Source organism: Neophocaena asiaeorientalis, unplaced genomic scaffold, assembly GCF_003031525.2.
Source record: "Neophocaena asiaeorientalis asiaeorientalis breed wild unplaced genomic scaffold, Neophocaena_asiaeorientalis_V1.1 scaffold346, whole genome shotgun sequence".
NCBI classification, from domain to species: Eukaryota; Metazoa; Chordata; class Mammalia; order Artiodactyla; family Phocoenidae; genus Neophocaena; species Neophocaena asiaeorientalis.
Genome location: NW_020175400.1, coordinates 786468 through 804281, shown reverse-complemented (window position 1 = coordinate 804281; position 17814 = coordinate 786468). Strand labels below are relative to the sequence as shown.

At 48.2% G+C, this 17814-nt stretch overlaps 1 protein-coding gene across 1 annotated transcript in view; it reads left to right on the top strand.

Annotated features, from left to right (window-relative positions):
• Positions 1-16581, top strand: part of SLC28A1 (solute carrier family 28 member 1) — a 55200-nt gene extending 38619 nt beyond the window's left edge. The window contains 14 exon segments of the mRNA XM_024766476.1: positions 2405-2530; positions 8877-8995; positions 10066-10239; positions 10360-10511; positions 13132-13178; positions 13180-13264; positions 13611-13688; positions 14438-14536; positions 14699-14713; positions 14716-14772; positions 14775-14808; positions 15083-15123; positions 15556-15693; positions 16577-16581. Coding sequence (XP_024622244.1) covers positions 2405-2530; positions 8877-8995; positions 10066-10239; positions 10360-10511; positions 13132-13178; positions 13180-13264; positions 13611-13688; positions 14438-14536; positions 14699-14713; positions 14716-14772; positions 14775-14808; positions 15083-15123; positions 15556-15693; positions 16577-16581 — 1170 coding nt within the window.
• The last annotated feature ends 1233 nt before the right edge of the window (positions 16582-17814 follow it).

Sequence of the window (17814 nt, the reverse complement as noted above, 5' to 3'; positions counted from 1 at the left end):
CTCACAAGTCCTACAGATGGAGTCCAATGTTCTCCTTTTATACATGCAGAAACTGAGGCTCGGGTCTGGGAATGCCTTGCCAAGATCCCACAACATAAGCCAGGACTTAGAATCCAAGTCGTCTTCTTCCTGGACAGGGTTCCTTCCACAACATCAGTTTGTCTTTTTTTCCCCTCCCTCTTTCTGAAAATGTATTTTCCAATATAAGTGTGGCTCTGAAGGGACTATCAGTCCTGAGTCCCTTTCAGAAGGCCAGACCCTCCTAGGGGTAAGACTCTGGTGACTGTTCCAGAATCCTGGCCTATCTGCCCAACATGTAAGTCACAAAAAAAACATACTTGCCAAAGTATGCCATATTTCACTGGGCAGTTTAGGAAACTTTGGAGAATATTTGCATCTTTTTTGCTATGATGCAATTGTGTAGATTTCAAAGGTTTTTTTTTTTTTAAGCCAATTAAGACAGGTGTGCTCTGAGATAAATAGTCCAAAATCCCTTAGTTGTTCAAAATGAGGCAAAAGAGAAAAAGATATTTCAGTATCAGCATTTATTTTATATAAAATGCTGCAAATGTAATCAATGGTTTTTGCTGAGAAAAGACAAATCTTAAGTGAATATGACACGATAACCGGAAGAGCTCCAATGGCGAACTAACTTTTGCGGGGACGGGGAGCCTTCAAGGATTAGTGGTATCATTTCAAGCTCAGTGTTGGCAGGCCTGGGCCCTATTCTCTTCTCTGGCCACAGTCTGTCCCCAGGGGATTGCCCCAGCCCCATGGCTTAAATACTTCCTCTCCCCTAAACTCCAGTCTGATATATATCCAACTGCCCCCTTGACCCTCCACTTGGATATCCTTAGATAATTTACTAGGCAAGTCCAAACAAGCAGAACCCTTGATTCCCTCCCTCAACACACATGCACATCTCCAAGAGTTTCCCTTCTCAGTAAATGGCAACATCTTCAATGAGGTTGTTAGACAAAAATCAAGGAGTCATCCTTCCTTCCTTTGCTTCCCTTGCTCCCAGCTGCATCCAGTCCATCAGCAAGTCCTGCCAGCTCTGCCCCACATCACATCCCAGACCTGCCCTGCTGCCCTTTTTCTTTTTTTTGCTATGAGCCACACTTGTCTCTCACCTGGACATGACAATCACCTCCTCTCTTTTCTCCCTGCCACCATTGCTGCCCCTACCCATCCTTCACACACAGGCTGGAGTAGCCCTTTATTTATTTATTTATTTTTAATTAATTAATTATTTATTTTTTGGCCGTGTGGCATGTGGGATCTTTTTTTTTTTAATTTATTTATTTTTGGCTACTTTGGGTCTTCATTGCTGTGCGCAGCTTTCTCTAGTTGCAGCGAGCAGGGTCTACTCTTTGGTGCGGTGCATGAGCTTCTCATTGTGGTAGCTTCTCTTGCTGCGGAGCACGGGCTCTAGGCATGTGGGCTTCAGTAGTTGTGGCACGGGGGTTCAGTAGTTGTGGCTCATGGGCTCGAGAGCACAGGCTCCGTAGTTGTGGCACATGGGCTTAGTTGCTCCGTGGCACGTGGGATCTTCCCGGACCAGGGCTCGAACCCGTGTCCCCTGCATTGGCAGGCGGATTCTTAACCACTGCACCACCAGAGAAGCCCAGCATGTGAGATCTTAATTCCCCAGCTAGGGATCGAACCTGCGCCCCTGCATTGGAAGCGCAGAGTCTTAACCACTGGACAGACAGGGAAGTCCCCTGGAGTGACCCTTTAAAAACCCAAGTCAGATTATGCCTCTGCCTGCTGAGATCCACTGCTTACCCTGCCTTGTCCATCTGCCCTCCACCTCCCCCATCTCTATCCCTATTCCATAGCACAGTCTGGAACATAGTATGTACTATAATTATTTATTGAATGAATAAACAAATGGCTCCAGGCTTCCCCACGTGCCCTGAACTAAACACACCATCGAATGCCCCAGTTCCTTTCTTTCTGGCAACTCCCATGGCTTCACTAAACGTTCAGACTTGGAGTTACATCTGCTCTGGTCCTTTGCACGAACAGAGGTAATTCTTTGAACCTCTCTGACCTTCTGCTCTCCTGGAACGTGGAGACGACCACTTCTTTCCTAGAAGGTTGTAAGTGATGAGTGTGAGGGGCTTAGCTGGGTGCCTGGACGTGGGAGGCACTTGACACAGGGGAGCGTTATCAGGCCCAAAGGAAGGGCTGGGGGTCCTTCCACAGAGCTGGGCTGATGCTGAGGTTCAGAGAGGCTTAGCCAAGTACAGACTCTGGTCCTCACCCCACCCTGCTGTCTCTTCCCCTGGGGTCCCCAGCCCTCACTGTGACCTGCTCACTCCCAGGTGGAGGGGGTACGCCCCAAGTGCCCATGCTAGCCTGACCAGCGCCGCTTGTTTGACATCTTTCCCGTTTGCAGACTGAGGCTCCTCTACTGATCCAGCCCTACTTGGTAGACATGACACTCTCTGAAATCCACGTTGTCATGACCAGAGGCTACGCCACCATTGCCGGCAGCCTGCTGGACGCCTACACCTCCTTTGGGGTATGTAGAGCCCTCCTTCTGCTTGCTGAAAACCAAGAACCTGAAACCCACCTTTGTGGGAGCCCCACACAGCTCCTGGCCAGAGCGACCTGGGGTCTTCTCTTATGGGCTACGTCCTAAACCAGGGCTGCTGTGATGGTGGGAGGAGAAGCTTCACCTGAGTAAGGCAGGCCAGGTGGGCTGGACCATTTGGGCTTCTCACGTGGCCAGTGGGAGCAAAGGTTTCCAGTATTCTGCTTACTGAGGCAAAGCGCTAAGTGTTTTAATATCCACATTTCAAGGATGAGGAAATTGAGACTCAGAGAGTAAGTGAGATGCCCAAAGCCAGGATTTGAGCCCAGACCTGTCTTGACTCCAAAACTCAGACACACAGTCCCCGACCTAGGCCACCCCTGGAGCTTTGTCCTACTCTTCCTGTACCCCGTCTTCCCACCTCCTCTCCTTTACACCCTCTCTGGGCACAAGTCCTTCCTCTACTCCTCAGTGATTACTTGTGTAGCTTTCTGAGCACAGTACATTTCTAAATCAAATTCCAGTGGTATGAATCAGGCCCTTAAACCAATCACAACACGAGTGCATGGCAAGCAGAGATGAATCTTCAATGTGTCCCCTACAAAGTGCCTGGTAATAATGCATTACATTTGTGTAAAACACTGTACTTGTTTGTGTTTTCACATGCAAGTCTTTCAAGTTCTTATTTTTTCCCCCTTAAATATCGAAGAAATTCTTGCTTCTTACAGAAGTGAATAAAGTAAAAAAAACAAAACACTTCACTCCCACTTCCCATGGATAACTGCTCTTACTAGATGAGAACAGCAGTGCTCCAAGTGTCCTAAGTGGGCCAGCAGCGACACCTTCACCTGGGAACTTGTTAGGAATACAAATTCTTGGGCCCCTCTGTAGACCTGCTGAATCAGGAATGCTGGGGATGGGGCCCAGTGTCCTGTATTGTAACAAGCCTTCCAGGTGATTCTGATACTCGCTCAATTTGGGAACCACTGACTTAAAATATGTCATTCCAGATATTTCTGTGTAAAAAGTCATTTAAGTACATATTACTGAATATACATATACTTGCTTTTTTTTTTTTTTACTAAAGGTCAGGTAATTCTATTCACAGTTTTCTGCAACTTGCCTTTTTCTTATAAAATTCTGAGCATTACATGAAATCCGAAAGTGTAAAGGAAAAAGTTGACAGAGCTAACTAATAAAAATGAAAAACCTGTGAAAGGTAAAAAATCACAGTTTTTTAAAAGTTTAATGATTGATCAAGAAAGAAAAGTTCATAAATGATAAACAGATATTCAAGCTCACTGATAAATTAAAACAATAATAACTTATGTTTCTTCTCAAGGATATGCAAAATTTTACATGCCTCTAAACGGCAAGGCTGAGGGGCATTCATATACTCTTTTTTTTTTTGGCTGCGTTGGGTCTTTGTTACTGTGCGCAGGCTTTTCTCCGGTTGCGGCGAGCGGGGGCTACTCTTCATTGCAGTGCGCGGGCTTCTCATTACAGTGGCTTCTCTTGTTGCAGAGCACGGGCTCTAGGTACACGGGCTTCAGTAGTTGTGGCACTCGGGATCAGTAGTTGTGGCTTGTGGGCTCTAGAGCGCAGGCTCAGTAGCTGTGGCGCACGGGCTTAGTTCCGCGGCATGTGGGATCTTCCCGGACCAGGCCTCGAACCCGTGTCCCCTGCATTGGCAGGCAGATTCTTAACCACTGTGCCACCAGGGAAGCCCCACATACTCTTTATGCGAGTGCAATTTGCTCTAACCTTTTTGGAAAACACCTATCAGTCAATTTAAAAATACTCCTCTTTGATCTAGTTAGGAATATTATGATACAGAAATATTTTCACAAGTGGTCAAAAGATGCAAAATTCCAACATTATTTGTAATAGCTAACAACCCAAGAAACATAAATGTAGAGCAGTAAGGGAATGAGCTGGGTAAGTTCATCCGTGCAATGCACGGTCACAGCCCCTAGGGTGAGGTGGGCCTCTGTGTGCTGGTTTGGAGAAGGGCAGCCTGCCTCTCCCAGGGCCCAGGCTCTCCTGATGCTGTGTGTGAATGGGTCGGGGGATGAAAGAATGACCAGTATTGTTCTCAAATTCCACCTGTCTTTCTCATCTCTGTGTTTGAGGATGGCCAAGGGGATGAGCTAACCTGCCCCTCAGTCCCTCCTTCCCTCAGGACACCTGGGCCACACCAGGAGGCTCAGCTCCGCATACCCACAGAGCTGTCTGGGCAGGATGGCTGCTGCCTCGTGACTTTTCAAGAAGGCCCCTTGCACTCTGAGGCTTTGTCTTCTCCACCCAGCACCCTCCACCTAGAATTTTAGAGGTCATCTGGTTTGCACCTTTTCTCACCAAGGCCTAGGAAGGGCCCATCAGAGCTGATGCATGCCACACCCCTCCCCCATACCTCACCACCAATTGATTTTGGAAGGAATTTGATATTGCAAAAATGAAAACTTGAAACTTTGTTCCTGAAACTTTTTTCATGGTGGTGTATTGGGGGAGGGGTTGCCCTGCTATCTTTGGTACTTAGAGCCTTTAAATGTCTTAACCTTGCTTTGGGTCCCACAAGCCAGTTAAAAGAATGGTATTCTTTCTATCGCATAAGCGTCGTTGCCATTACTTAAGACTAAAGTACTGGAAGAACTCTCTCCCTTTTCCACAATCACCTTACAGCTCGGCCTCCTTTCCTTCCCTGTCCTAGGCCAGAGTCCAGGCCCAGCCCCAGGCAGGCGGGCCTTTCCACTGAAGGGGCCTGGTACCCACTTCCCTTTAGCTCTACAGAATGTGCAGAGGACACCAGGATCAGCCTAGTGGTCGCGGGTCTCCATCCACAGCCTCTGGTACGGAAGCCCCAGGCTACCACCATAGCTGGCCTGGTGAAAGGCACCTAGTCCACCTTCCTTCCCTCCGTGTCTGGATCAGCCTCCAGGCTGGTCACAGAGAAGCTCTCTTCTGCCCCCGCCTGGCTCTTGGCCGCCACTACAGCAGCCCCCGGGCTTCCTCCCACAGCCCTTCCCACCCTCTCCTTTCCCATCTCTCTCCTTTCATGCCCTCTTCCAGGCAGTTCCTCACTGTATCTTGGGCTCTGCCCTTAGACCCTGAATTCCAAAGAGAATCCCCCCTTTCTCTCTCCTCCTTTCTCTTTGATGCTCAGCTTCTGGCTGGCTCTTCCCTGCACCCCTCCTATTGCTAAAATTTGGATATTTCTAGACCTGTGCTGTCCAACACAGCAGCCACTAGCTATTAAGTGGCTATTAAGCCCTTGAAATGTGGTCGGTCTGAAATGAGATCTGCTGTGAAACTTAGTATGGAAAAATCAATTAATATATTTTATTGATAAGTTTTACATTGATTACAAGGGTAGAAAATGATGTTAGGTATATTGGGTTAAATTAAATACATTAATGAAATTAATTTCATCTGTTTCTTTTTACTTTTTTAATTGGCTCCTAGAAAACTTAAATCACAGTTGTGCTATATTTGTATCAGATGACACTGGTCTAGACCTTCTCCCTGGTCTGAGGTCCCAAGTGTTACTTGACTGAATCCTTTCACTGTGACCTCCACATACATGTCCCTTTTCAGTGTGTTTCCCAAAAACTCTAAGGTAGGCACGAGCTCTCTCTGCTAAAACCCCAGAAACTGGTCTCCCTACCCACCCCTGTGGCTCGGGATCATTGTGAGTAGAGATCCAGATGTGTGCCTTGGGCTGTGAACACAGGATGTGTTGCGGGGATGGCCACTGATGTTTCTCAATCAATTGTGCAAGAGTGGGAGCCCCTGGGACAGGGTCTGGGAGGCCCAAGCAGGGCCAAGTAAGAGTCAACCACATGCTAAGTTTCTACACCTGTAAAATGGGTGGAATTACTGCCCACCTCACAGCAGTCTAAGAATTAAATGCCATAATAAACAGAAAACACCTGGCAAGGGACTTCCCTGGTGGTCCAGTTGTTACGACTTTGCCTTCCAATGCAGGGGGTGAGAGTTCGATCCCTGGTCTGGGAGCTAAGATCCCACATGCCTCACGGCCAAAAAACCAAAACATAAAACAGAAGCAATATTGTAACAAATTCAATAAAGACTTTAAAAACGGTCCACATCAAAAAAAATCTTAAAAACAAAAAAACACCTGACATGGTGTTGAAAAAGTGGTTGTTCTTTCTCTGACATATTAGGGTCAGAAGTCCAGCCTTCTAAAACTGGCCCATTTTATGCTTTGGAGTGTCTGGATTTATTTCTTTTCTCAGTAAAGACCTTTTTGAAAGTTCAGATGGATGGCTCCTACCCTCTATCCCTCTTCACATAGGACACCTTTAGGTAGAGGAAGGAGGGCCTTGGGCAGGAGTGGGCCCTGTCATGTTGGGACAGAAGGCATTCCTGACCTGGTGTCTGGAGGCAGCGCTGGGGAATGTCATGGCCCTGAGGCATAACTGGCAGCAGAGAGGCCGTGTGTGGGCTGACCCAGTGCCCCCGGGAGCCCTGCCAGTGCAGGACTCAGCCCTTTCCAAGATGAGAAGGAAATGACTGCCTGGGGCATTTGAGGCAGTGGCCACGACTGGCCCATTCAAAGGACAGTGTCCATGAATGTGCAAGATGTGCTCCCCACTGAGACTCGAGTTGACAAACCAGATGTGGCCTCCAAGCTGGAGGAAAGGGGAGGGTCCTGGCTGGTGGAGGGGAAAATCCCAAGATTCCAGATGTGGTATTGTGCCCGCTGGAGCTGGGCGGCTGAGGAGGAGGCCAGCAAAGTCCCAAAGCTTGGCCTGGAAAGTCCAGAGAGGACACCTGCCTGAGGCTGGCTATTTGCATGAGGAGCAAGGCCTGCACACCCAGTGGCTGTGATGGGGGCGCGTGGGAGGTGGGTGCTGGAGCTGGTACACATCTTAAGTGGTTTCTGCTTGCCGCTGAAAGGAAACAAAGGGGCTTTAAAAGAAGAAGGAGGAGGATATTACAAGGCTTTCAGAGCCTCAGAGGGTCTCTGAGGCCTGGTTCCTCATCAGTAGTTCCTGGTACTTCCATGGGCTTCTTTGGCCGTCTGCTTTATTCGCCTGAACATGTAGCTTAAACTTACCTCCCCTCCTTTTGTTCCTTTTTTATTTAAAAATTTAAAACTGCAGTTGATTTATTACAAACTTTAAGAAGAAGTCTATTTTACTTTTCTGCTTATAAAGACAATATATATTATATCATGTGGACGTTTAGAGATATACAGAAAAGCTGAAAGAAAAGAAAATCACTCTGGCCCCGCTAGCCAGGGACAGACAACTGGTTGACATTTCAGTGTATTTCTTTCTGATCTTCTTTTTATGCATAGTTGTGGAGTTTGTTTTTTTCCCTATCATTGTGGGTATGCTCTATATGGAAGTATGCAGGCATTTCTCCACAGTATTGTGAAGCCTTGGTAACCATTGTTTTTGATGGCAGCTTGACAATGCATAGCCATCCCCCCATTGTCAGATGTTTGGGTTGGTTCTAATTCTCCCATTTGGTAAATAACACAGTGGTGAAAAAGTGTTCCATCTCTGTGAAGAGAACAGGGAAGCAGAGGGTTTGGGACCACAGTGAGGATGAAAATTCCGGAAGGGAGAATCCCGGGGGTCTGGTAGCTCCATCGTCTTGCTGTGAGGGCTTCTATAGCGTGGCTCCAGGAGACCGACCCAGGGTCAAAGGGTGGGTGTTGTATGTTGTAGGGGCAGATTTCCTTAGAAACAGCTCTCTGACCACAGGAGTAGAGGTGATGGGCTGCCTTGAGGTGGTGAGTTCCCTGCCACAGTAAGTGACAGGAAGGATCCTCTAGAGGGAAGGCTTTCCTTTACTATGAGGTCAAGTTAGGTCACATCTTGGATCCATTCCAACTCTCAGGTTCTGTGAGCTTTGTCTGAAACCATCACAAACCCCTCAGCCAATGATGAACCAGCCCTCAGATCAGTGGTCAAAGAGAGACAGCCTAGAAAGGGAGGAAGAACCTTGAACTTGGAGCCGAAAGACACAACGGGTCTAATTCCTTCCCTTCCTTTATTTTGGGCAAGTCATATTTAACCCTTGGGGCCTCAGTTTCCTTGTCTGTCAAGTGAGATAACAGTACTTGCCCTGCCTAACTTCCTGAAGTCCTGGGGGAAGTGTGGGAATAGAAGGTTCTGGGCATACAGCCTGTAACCCTCTACACATAAAATGTATTACTATTATCAGTGACAGTGACAGCAGTACCGATGATGGTGATATACCAGCAGGGTAGAGTACCATGTCCCCCTGCTGCCCTGGGCCACACTTCTTGACCTCCATATTTCCTGGCATCTCTTTATAACCCTCATTCTCACTCTTGCAGATCGATGCTGCCTCCTTAATTGCTGCCTCTGTGAAGGCTGCCCCTTGTGCCTTAGCCCTCTACTCAGAGGTGGAGGAGTCCAAGTTCAGGGGTGAGGAAGGAGTGAAACTGACCTACAGGTGAGCACAGCAGGAGGGTCTGCAGAGAGGGGAGTGGGGGGGGAGGGGCAGAGACAGGAGCAGAGGTGGGGGCGGCAGCAGGTCCTATTTTCTCTGCCCATCTCTGTCTTTCACCAAACGCAGCCCACTTCCTCTCTATCTCACTGCCCTGGTCGCAGCTTCACTTGTGAAGATATAGACTCCAGTTCTTGCTTCTTATTTTCCAGTCTCTGACCAGCAGGAAACATGGACTAGTCAAGGCATGGGCAAGTGACCTGGTTCTTGGGGATGTGCCTGGTGTGTGTGTGTGTGTGTGTGTGTGTGTGTGTGTGTGTGTGTGTGTGTTGAGGAGCGTCGTTAAAAGGTTCCACACCACTTTCTCTACATGCCTTGAGGTCTGATCCCCAGTGTCAATCACATTGACGTGTTGAGCACTGTCCTTGATTTCTCTCACCTCCTAACATCTCTTTATCATAGTCTTAGCAACCTTTGTGTAACATTGAATTCTTAAAAAATGTTGAAAGACACGACTTTTGACAAATGTACTTGTGGATACAACGGGCATCCCCAACTGCACAACTTCCTGAGGGTCTAGAGCAGAACTGCCCTAGAGAAATATGAGTCACATCTATAATTAAAATCTTCTAGTAGTCATCTTTTAAAAAGTAAAAACGAAGCAGGTGATTTTAATAAAATGTTTTATTTAACTAAATATATCCTAAGTATTGTCATTTTAACAAGTAATCAATATAAAAATTATTAATAAGGTATTTCATATTCTTTCTTTTTGACTCAGTCTCTGAAATCTGGTGTGTATATTTGCAACACATTTCAATTCAGATCAGCCTCCTTTCAAGTGCTCAAAAGTCACACGTGGCTAGTGGTTTCTGTCTCGGACAGCATCTGTGCTAGGAGTCTGGGTCTTATCCTAGTGCTTGGGCCAGCCTCTTTCTCTCTCTGGCCTCAGAGGGAAAACAAGGACCACTGGCTCTGAAATGCTCTGTCCAAGGTTCCTCTTTGAGCTGTAGGGTGGGGAGCCCTGCTGTTTGTGGAGATAGGCCAATAATGATGACTCTTGATCCCATCAACAGAGATGCTCAAAACCTCTTAGAAGCAGCTAGCAGTGGGGCTGCCATGTCCGTGAGGGTCGTGACCAACGTCGCAGCCAACCTGATTGCTTTCCTGGCTGTGCTGGCCTTCATCAAGGCTGCCCTCTCCTGGCTGGGAGACGTGATGGACGTCCAGGGGCTCAGCTTCCAGGTACAGTTCCAGCCACCCACGCAGCCTGTGGAGGTGGTGGTCCTGGTCGGTGGGTGATGGTGGGTGGACACCCACAGATCCCAGACCAACCCCAGTCCCAGCCACTCCTCTTGCCTCATGCCTAGGCTCATCTGCTCCTACATCCTGTGGTCAGTGGCCTTCTTGATGGGAGTGGCCTGGGAGGGCTGCCCGGTGGTGGCTGAGCTGCTGGGAGTGAAGCTGTTTCTGAACGACGGGCGCCGAGGAGTGGGCCGGTTCCAGGAAGCAGTGGATCTCTGTGAGTGTCCCTGTCCCCTCCCTGGGGCAGGGCGTGATGCAGTGGCTCCCCTGTGGGCCCGGCTGAGACACACTGAGGGGCTGCTCAACCTCCTACATCCCGTTGCCCTGGGCAACAAGACAGCGTCAGAGGCCATCTTTCTCAAGGCCTCTTAGGAGGCTGAGGTTGAGAAAGAGCCCCGTTGGAGGTATCTGAGCTCCAGCTGTAGACAGGCCACCATCCTGTGCGGCGCTGGGCCAGCCGCTGCACCTTGCCTCTTCTGTTGGAAAACAAGTATAGAACCTGCCACACCTACCCCGAAGGAATGGATGGGAGCATCTAATGAGCTAAGAGAGTAAAACGGGGAGAGCTCACCACCCCATTCATCTTCAATATATTGGATTCAGTTCAGGGGTTGGTTTCTTCTGTTAAGACTTATTTGTTTATCTATCTATCTATTTATTTATTTAGTTGCAGCACGCGGGATCTTTTTCTTTAGTTGCAGCATGTGGGATCTTTTAGTTGCGGCATGCGAATTAGCATGCAAAGTCTTAGTTGAGGCATGTGGGATCTAGTTCCCGGACCAGGGATCAAACTGGGCCCCCTGCATTGGGAGTGTGGAGTCTTAGCCACTGGACCACCAGGGAAGTCCCTGTTAAGACATTAAAAAAAAGAAAAAAACTATAAAAGCTGTCTAAAATGAAACTCTCTAAAATAATAACAGCTGTATGTAACATGATTGAGAATGACAAAATTACCCATCATCTTATCATCCCAAAATTACAGCTATTATAATATACAATATAATTAAAATTAATTATATTATAATAAATATAACAATATAATATATAATTCCATTATTTGGCTACTATACACAACGCTGAAATGAATAGCTTTTTGCACAGGACTTCTCCCTCCTCTCCGAGCACTTCCTCAGGAGCTTTCCCAGATGTGGGATGACTGAATCACATGGCACGGATCCTCGTGTGGTTGCTGCCAGTATCTTTCCCAAGGGGTTGTAACAACTGCAACCACCCCAGCTGTGCCTGTGAGCATTGATTTTACCACACACTGAACAGGGCTGAGTAGCCTCTTAAAAAAAAGTTTTGATACGTCAAGGGACAAATAATAGTTCATTGTTTTCATTTGTTACTGGGTTACTAGGAACTTTTAATAAAAAATTTTTTTCTTGCCTTTTAAATTATTTTTTTAATCATAAAGGAATGTACTCTTTAGTTTAAAAAAAAAAAGTTTGTATGGAGTAAAAAGCCCAGGTTTCCCCTCACTCCTCATTTTCAGCTCCAGTATCACTCCCTTCTCTAGAGATAGTGGGTGGTATGTGCCTTCGGGATCTTTTTTAAATGAACTTCATTCCTTCGGCAAGTATTTGTTGAGACCTCTGAAGTGCCAGGCCCTCTGCTGGGTACCAGGGATAAAAAGGGGAATTCGACAGACATGGTCCCTGGTGACATGGAACTTACACCTAGTGAAAGACACGAGCAAAACGCAAGAAAGCAAAGGAATAAAATATCTTAAAACCACAATTTGTGGTAAGTTCTCTGATGGAAACAATAAGAGGAAACAGGGAGGGGGTCTTCCTTGACTGGGCTGGTCAGAAAAGGCCTCCCTGAGATGTGGTTATTAGGCCAAGACTTGCAGGGAGGAGGAGGGGCCAGGAGAAATTGGGAAGAGCATTCCAGGCAAAGAAAGAGGCACATGCAAAGGCCTTGAGGTTGAAAATCACTTGTTTGGAGAACTGAGAGGAGAGCAGTGAGGTTAGAAGAGGTGGTAATTGTAAAAGAGAGTGACACAGGCCGAGGAGCAGTAGGAAGTTACTGAAGATTTGACTTTTGACATTTTAAGATTACTTGAGCGGCTTGGGAGGGTGATTGTAGGTGAGTAAGCAGAATGCAGGTACCTTAATTTTTTTTTCATCAATTTGTATAAACTCTGTGTGTTACAAAGATATTAACCCTTTTCTGTTACATTTTCTGCATATATTTTTCCTTGTCTTTTTTTCTCCCCTTCATTCTGTATTCAGGGACTTTTTTAAACACAAAATTTACACCAAATCTTTGCATTTCTTCTGTAATATCTAAATTTAGAAAGTTATCTCCATTCCAAAAATCTGGCAAGGGTTAAATTCCTGAAACAATATGGTGAAGTAGTTAAAATCATGAGCTTTGGAGTCAGACAAAACTGAGTTCAAATTCTGACACAGCTGCATTTTTGCTGTGTGAACTTCCTCAGTCACTTCTGTGAGCCTCAGTTTGCTCCTCTCCAAAATGAGAGTAATAATATTATTTTGTAACAATAATAATTATTCTATATTTCCTATTTGATGTTTAAAATATTAATCTGCTTCAGAATTAATTTTTTATATGGTGTGAGGTATGGGTCTAAGCCAATCTTTTTTTCCAAATTGTTCCATTTTGGCTCTTAACACTTCTAAGAAATTACACAACCATTCAGAGCAAAAGGGAAGGAGAATTACCTTGCTTAAATCCCTCCGCTGTGCCTGGTACTTCCTGTACATTAGATGATCTTTATGACAGTCTTTCCCGGCAGCTACTATTACTCCCACATTCCTGATGGAGAAACTAAAACTTAGGAGGCTATCGACTTGCTCAACCTGAAATAGGCCGTGACAAGCCTGGAACCCAAGCCGACTGGGCTCCGAATCCCTCCCTCTCTTCACTGGGCCACCATCCTGCTCTTTGGGCATGACAGCACCTCAAAGGACCTCAGCCTGAGCGCATTCTCCGTAAACAAAGGTACGGGGCTGCAGCATGTCGGGAAGGGCCGTTCACCCACTGCTCCTGGGTACAGAGCTTAGTAGGGCCAAAGTGAGAGGACTGGGCCAGCCTGAATCATACCCAGAAAGGCTGGTAATTAAGGAGATTCAAGGGCAGATGAGGAGGGGGCTGTGTTTGTGAGGTTGTGCAGCTTGAGTTGACTTAGAGGTAGGTGTGCATGGCTGGGAAAGGGCGGCACCGAGTGCTTCAAAGGTCAAAGGCACATAGGCAGTGGGTGAAATTAAGGCCAGGGTACGGGGTGGTTTGAGCAAACTCCCGTCCCATCTGAGGGAAGCCCTTCCCCGCTCATCTTCTGTCTTCTCAGGTCAGAGCAGAAATACGACGTTTGCCCTCTGTGGATTTGCCAACTTCAGCACCATTGGGATCATGCTGGGAGGCCTGAGTGAGTCCTATAGGGGCCTCTCGGTATCCTGGAGAGTCGGGGATGGACACTAGTCCTGGCTCTGAGATATTTCTTGGGGATCTGTAGGTCTCAGTTCTCCCATTAGTCTAAGGCAGAGCCTGAACAAGGCGGCCATGGAGCTTCCTCCCAGCCCTGGCATTTCATGATTTCTCTGCTGCTGGGGTAGCCCAGGAGGTTAGCACCTTGGCCTTGTAGGCCAAGCCTGGCTCAGGGCTCTGGGGAGGGTCGGGAGGTGTGGTGGTGACCTGCCCTCTGAGGCTTTAGTTCCCGTACCCGCAAGGGACAGGCAGGCCTGGAGGGTCCTAGGGGAGAAGGCTCTGCACAGCTCTCAGCTCTTTACAAAAACCATTTCCACCCCCTGCAGTTCCCTGCCTGGTAGTGTAACCATCCTGTTTTGCTGAGTCTTGCAAAAGTGAATGATGGCCCAAGTCACTCAGCTAATAAGTGGCTGAACCTGTGTTTAATCCCAGGTCTGCCTGACTCCAAACTCACGTTCTCTTCCTACAGTTGCCACTGATGGCATGTGGGGTGGGGGGCGGTGTGGAGTGTTACCTAGGGGCCCGACTCAGGCCATGGAGGACTCCCAAGCTCAAAAGCATCAGGAGGACAGCGTCTGTCCCTCTGGCCACCCAGAAGAGAAAGGGGTGTCAGCAGATGCAGCTGGAGGCACAGATATAGGCAGAGGGGCATGCTGAGTCCTGGCCCTGAGCACTCCTGTCCTCTTGCAGCCTCCATGGCCCCCCAGCAGAAGAGCAACTTCTCCCAGATCATGCTCCGGGTGCTCTGCACGGGGGCCTGTGTGTCTCTGGTGAATGCCTGCGTGGCAGGTGAGTGCAGGCCTGGTGGGCTCAGGACTCAGAGCCCTGATTCTCCAGCTGGCCCTGGTCCAGGGCCAGGCACTGGGGCTCTGGCCTCTCTGGAAGTCCTTGGGTGAGGTTGGAGGGTAGTGAGGGGCTGGGCCCTGCCCACCAGCTGCTTTCCCTGCACAGGGATCCTGTACATGCCCGGGGGGCTGAGGTCGACTGTGTGTCCTTCCTGAACACGACCCTCAGCAGCAGCAGTTTTAGGTGTACCAGTGCTGCCGCCAGGCCTTCCAGAGGTGAGAACCTGGGCCGTGAGGTGGAGGGACCCTGACAGTGATGGGGTGCAGGAGGCCCAATTTCCCGGTGGAGGCCTTTGGCACCAGGGCAAGGGATAGAAATGTCATGGCTGTGGCTGATGTGACCAAGGGAGGAAGAAGTGGGGCTTGAGGACCAAACTTAGAGATGAAGTTTGGACCAGAGACATGGAGCAACTTCCCCAAAGTTGCACAGCCTTTAGTGGCTAGCAGAGCCAGGCCTAGAGCTCAGACTGCAGCCTTTGCTTCTTTTCAGCACCGACCCGGAGTTCACCCTAGAGGCCCTGGACAACTGCTGTTGATTTTATAATCACACGATCTGTGCATAGCGGGGACAGAACATCTCTATGCCTTCTGGAGTCTCTTCTTCCCCAGGAAGCAGCTGTCCCCATCTCTCTCTCTCCAGGCCCACCCCCTTGGGGAAGCCGCAGGGCTTAGACCCACCTCAGTCATAAATTGGGAAGGGTGACAGGGTGAGTGGGCAGAGTGAATACATAAGTAAATGAGGGTTGCCCCCCCACTCGTCACCACCTTTCTGCTCTCCCATTTCCTACCTCCCCAAGTGTGAATTCTCAGGGTCACCTCTGCCTCTTCTCTCCTCTCTATAACCAAACAGCTCCCTGCTCTTCCCTATACCCTCTGCCCTGGGTCTCCCCCATTTACCCTTCCCTTCTGCTCCAGGGCCCTCAGCCCTGGCATTTCAGCTGATTCCTTCCCCCTCCTCTCTAGGTGCTGGAATCTTGCTGTGGTTTAGCCCCTGCCAGGCAGCTTCTCCTGGAGACCCCTTCCTCTACGTCCAGAGACTCCCCACGGCCTTCCTCCGTAGCACGTCCCACACTGGTGTCCTGTGGAACACTGTCCCACAAGGTATGCAGAAGTTTCCATGATCCACTGCGTTTGGGAAACACTAAGCTAAAGAAAGTTAGGGGTTTATTGTTTGTTTGTTTACTGTGGACTCATCCGTTTGACGTGGGTATAATAGGAGACATTTTTCCAATTTGGCTATAAAAATCTTGTTGATAGAAGTATCTCTTAGTTGAGGATTCCATGGAAAACAACTGGGGAAATATTGGTTAATGTTCAGACTGCTTTACTCTACATAACTGTAACACTTGCAAATGTAACAGAGCACTGTGTGTCAGTGCACTGTTCTCAGTGCTTCATACTTTGTAACTCAGTCCCTACAACAACCCTGTGAGTCAGATACTATTATTATCCCCAGTTGAGGAACCAGAGTCCCAGAGAGGTTAAGTAACTTGCCTAAAGTGGCACAACTGGGAAGAGGAAGAGGCAGAATCCCCGCCATCCAGTTCCACAAGCTGGGGTGTTTCATCTCTCTGCTAGGCTGCTAACGTTCAAGGAGCTCGGTTGTGTGACTTGCTCTGACCCCCTCTGCTTGCCTTTTCTCCCCAGCCCAATCCCTCTGCTCCAGTAGGTCAGGCATCTGATGTGTTTTCCCTGCCTGTAAGCCTTTGTTTCTGGAGTTCCTGTCACCCAGCACATCCTGCCCTATGCTCCTACCACCTCTATCCTCATTTCCCCAGCAGCTTTGGCTGCGGTGAACTGCAGTGCACCTGTCCCTGAGGCCACAGGGCCCCTGTTCCCTCACCCACCTCTGTTGGATAATGCTTCCCAGCTGGGGCCTGAGGCAGAGGGAATAGGCAGAATGGAGCCTGGTCAGCAGTTACCCTGCTCGGTCAAGGATTTGGGCTCTACTGGGCACTGGTCTTGCTCCTTGTGACCCCCACAGGCTAGCCCTGGGTCCCTTCCTCAGGGCCCGAGTCCTTGCCCTTAGCTCTGCACAGCAGAGTCTTGGCCTGACTCCCATACCCCATGGCTAGGCTCTTGCCTTGCAGCTTCTGAGTCAGGATTGGCCCAGATGCCTCCACTCACCCCACCCACAGCCGTGACAGGCATTGCTAATCAATCACAGGACTCCTTGCACTGAATCCAGAAGGGGCTTCAGAATCCATATCAGCTCAGTGCTGGATGAGCCCACCTTCAAGTAATTCTAGGTGCCTTTTCTAGGTGGCACACTATTTGCCAGTCTTGTGCTAAGAAACAGACCCAAAGAACCCAAACTGCCATTGATTTTGTCTCGCTGGCCTGTGAAGGTCTAAGGTTTTTGTCAAAGACTAGAAATCAAAGGGGGTAGCAAAGAGGGATTCTTGCAAAGAATGAATCCTGTGTAAGTGGTTTGTCCACTCCGGGTTTATGTATTGTTTATTTATTCAATCAAGGGATATATATTGAGTACCTACTTTATTACTTGGCTTGGGCCACCATAACAAAGTACCACAGACTGGGCAGCTTAAACAACAGAAATTTATTTTGTCACAGTTTTGGAGGCTGGAAGTCCAAGATTAGGGTGCCAGTATGGTCGGTTTCTGGTGAGGTCTCTCTTCCTGGCTTACAGAAGGCCACCCTCTCACTGTGTCCTTTTATATGGCAAAGAGAGAAAGCAGCTCTCTTGGTGTTTCTTTTTTTTTTTTTGTGGTACGTGGGCCTCTCACTGTTGTGGCCTCTCCCGTTGTGGAGCACAGGCTCCAGACGCGCAGGCTCAGCGGCCATGGCTCACGGGCCCAGCCGCTCCGCGACATGTGGGATCCTCCTGGAACGGGGCACAAACCCGTGTCCCCCAGGGCTTGTGGGGCACCCATATGTGGCCTGGTCAATGGATTTGTTGAGGCTCTTAGTAGATTAGAAAGTGAAAATAATGCCAGAATAGGATTATACAAGTTGCCATTTAAACTGTCATATATATTAGCACAGAATACACTGTAGTATCAGGTTATCCACTAGATAATGAAAAGATTTTTTTTTCAACTAAAGCCCAGTTCAATAATTTAAAAAGCCATTTTTATTCATATTTGAATATTTTTATTTCACATTTGAAAGTGCCAAATCCTTGTCACTAGACCACCAGGGATATATCAAATATTTGAATGTGACTGCGTGTTTTTACATAAATTAGTTTTCTTAAAATAC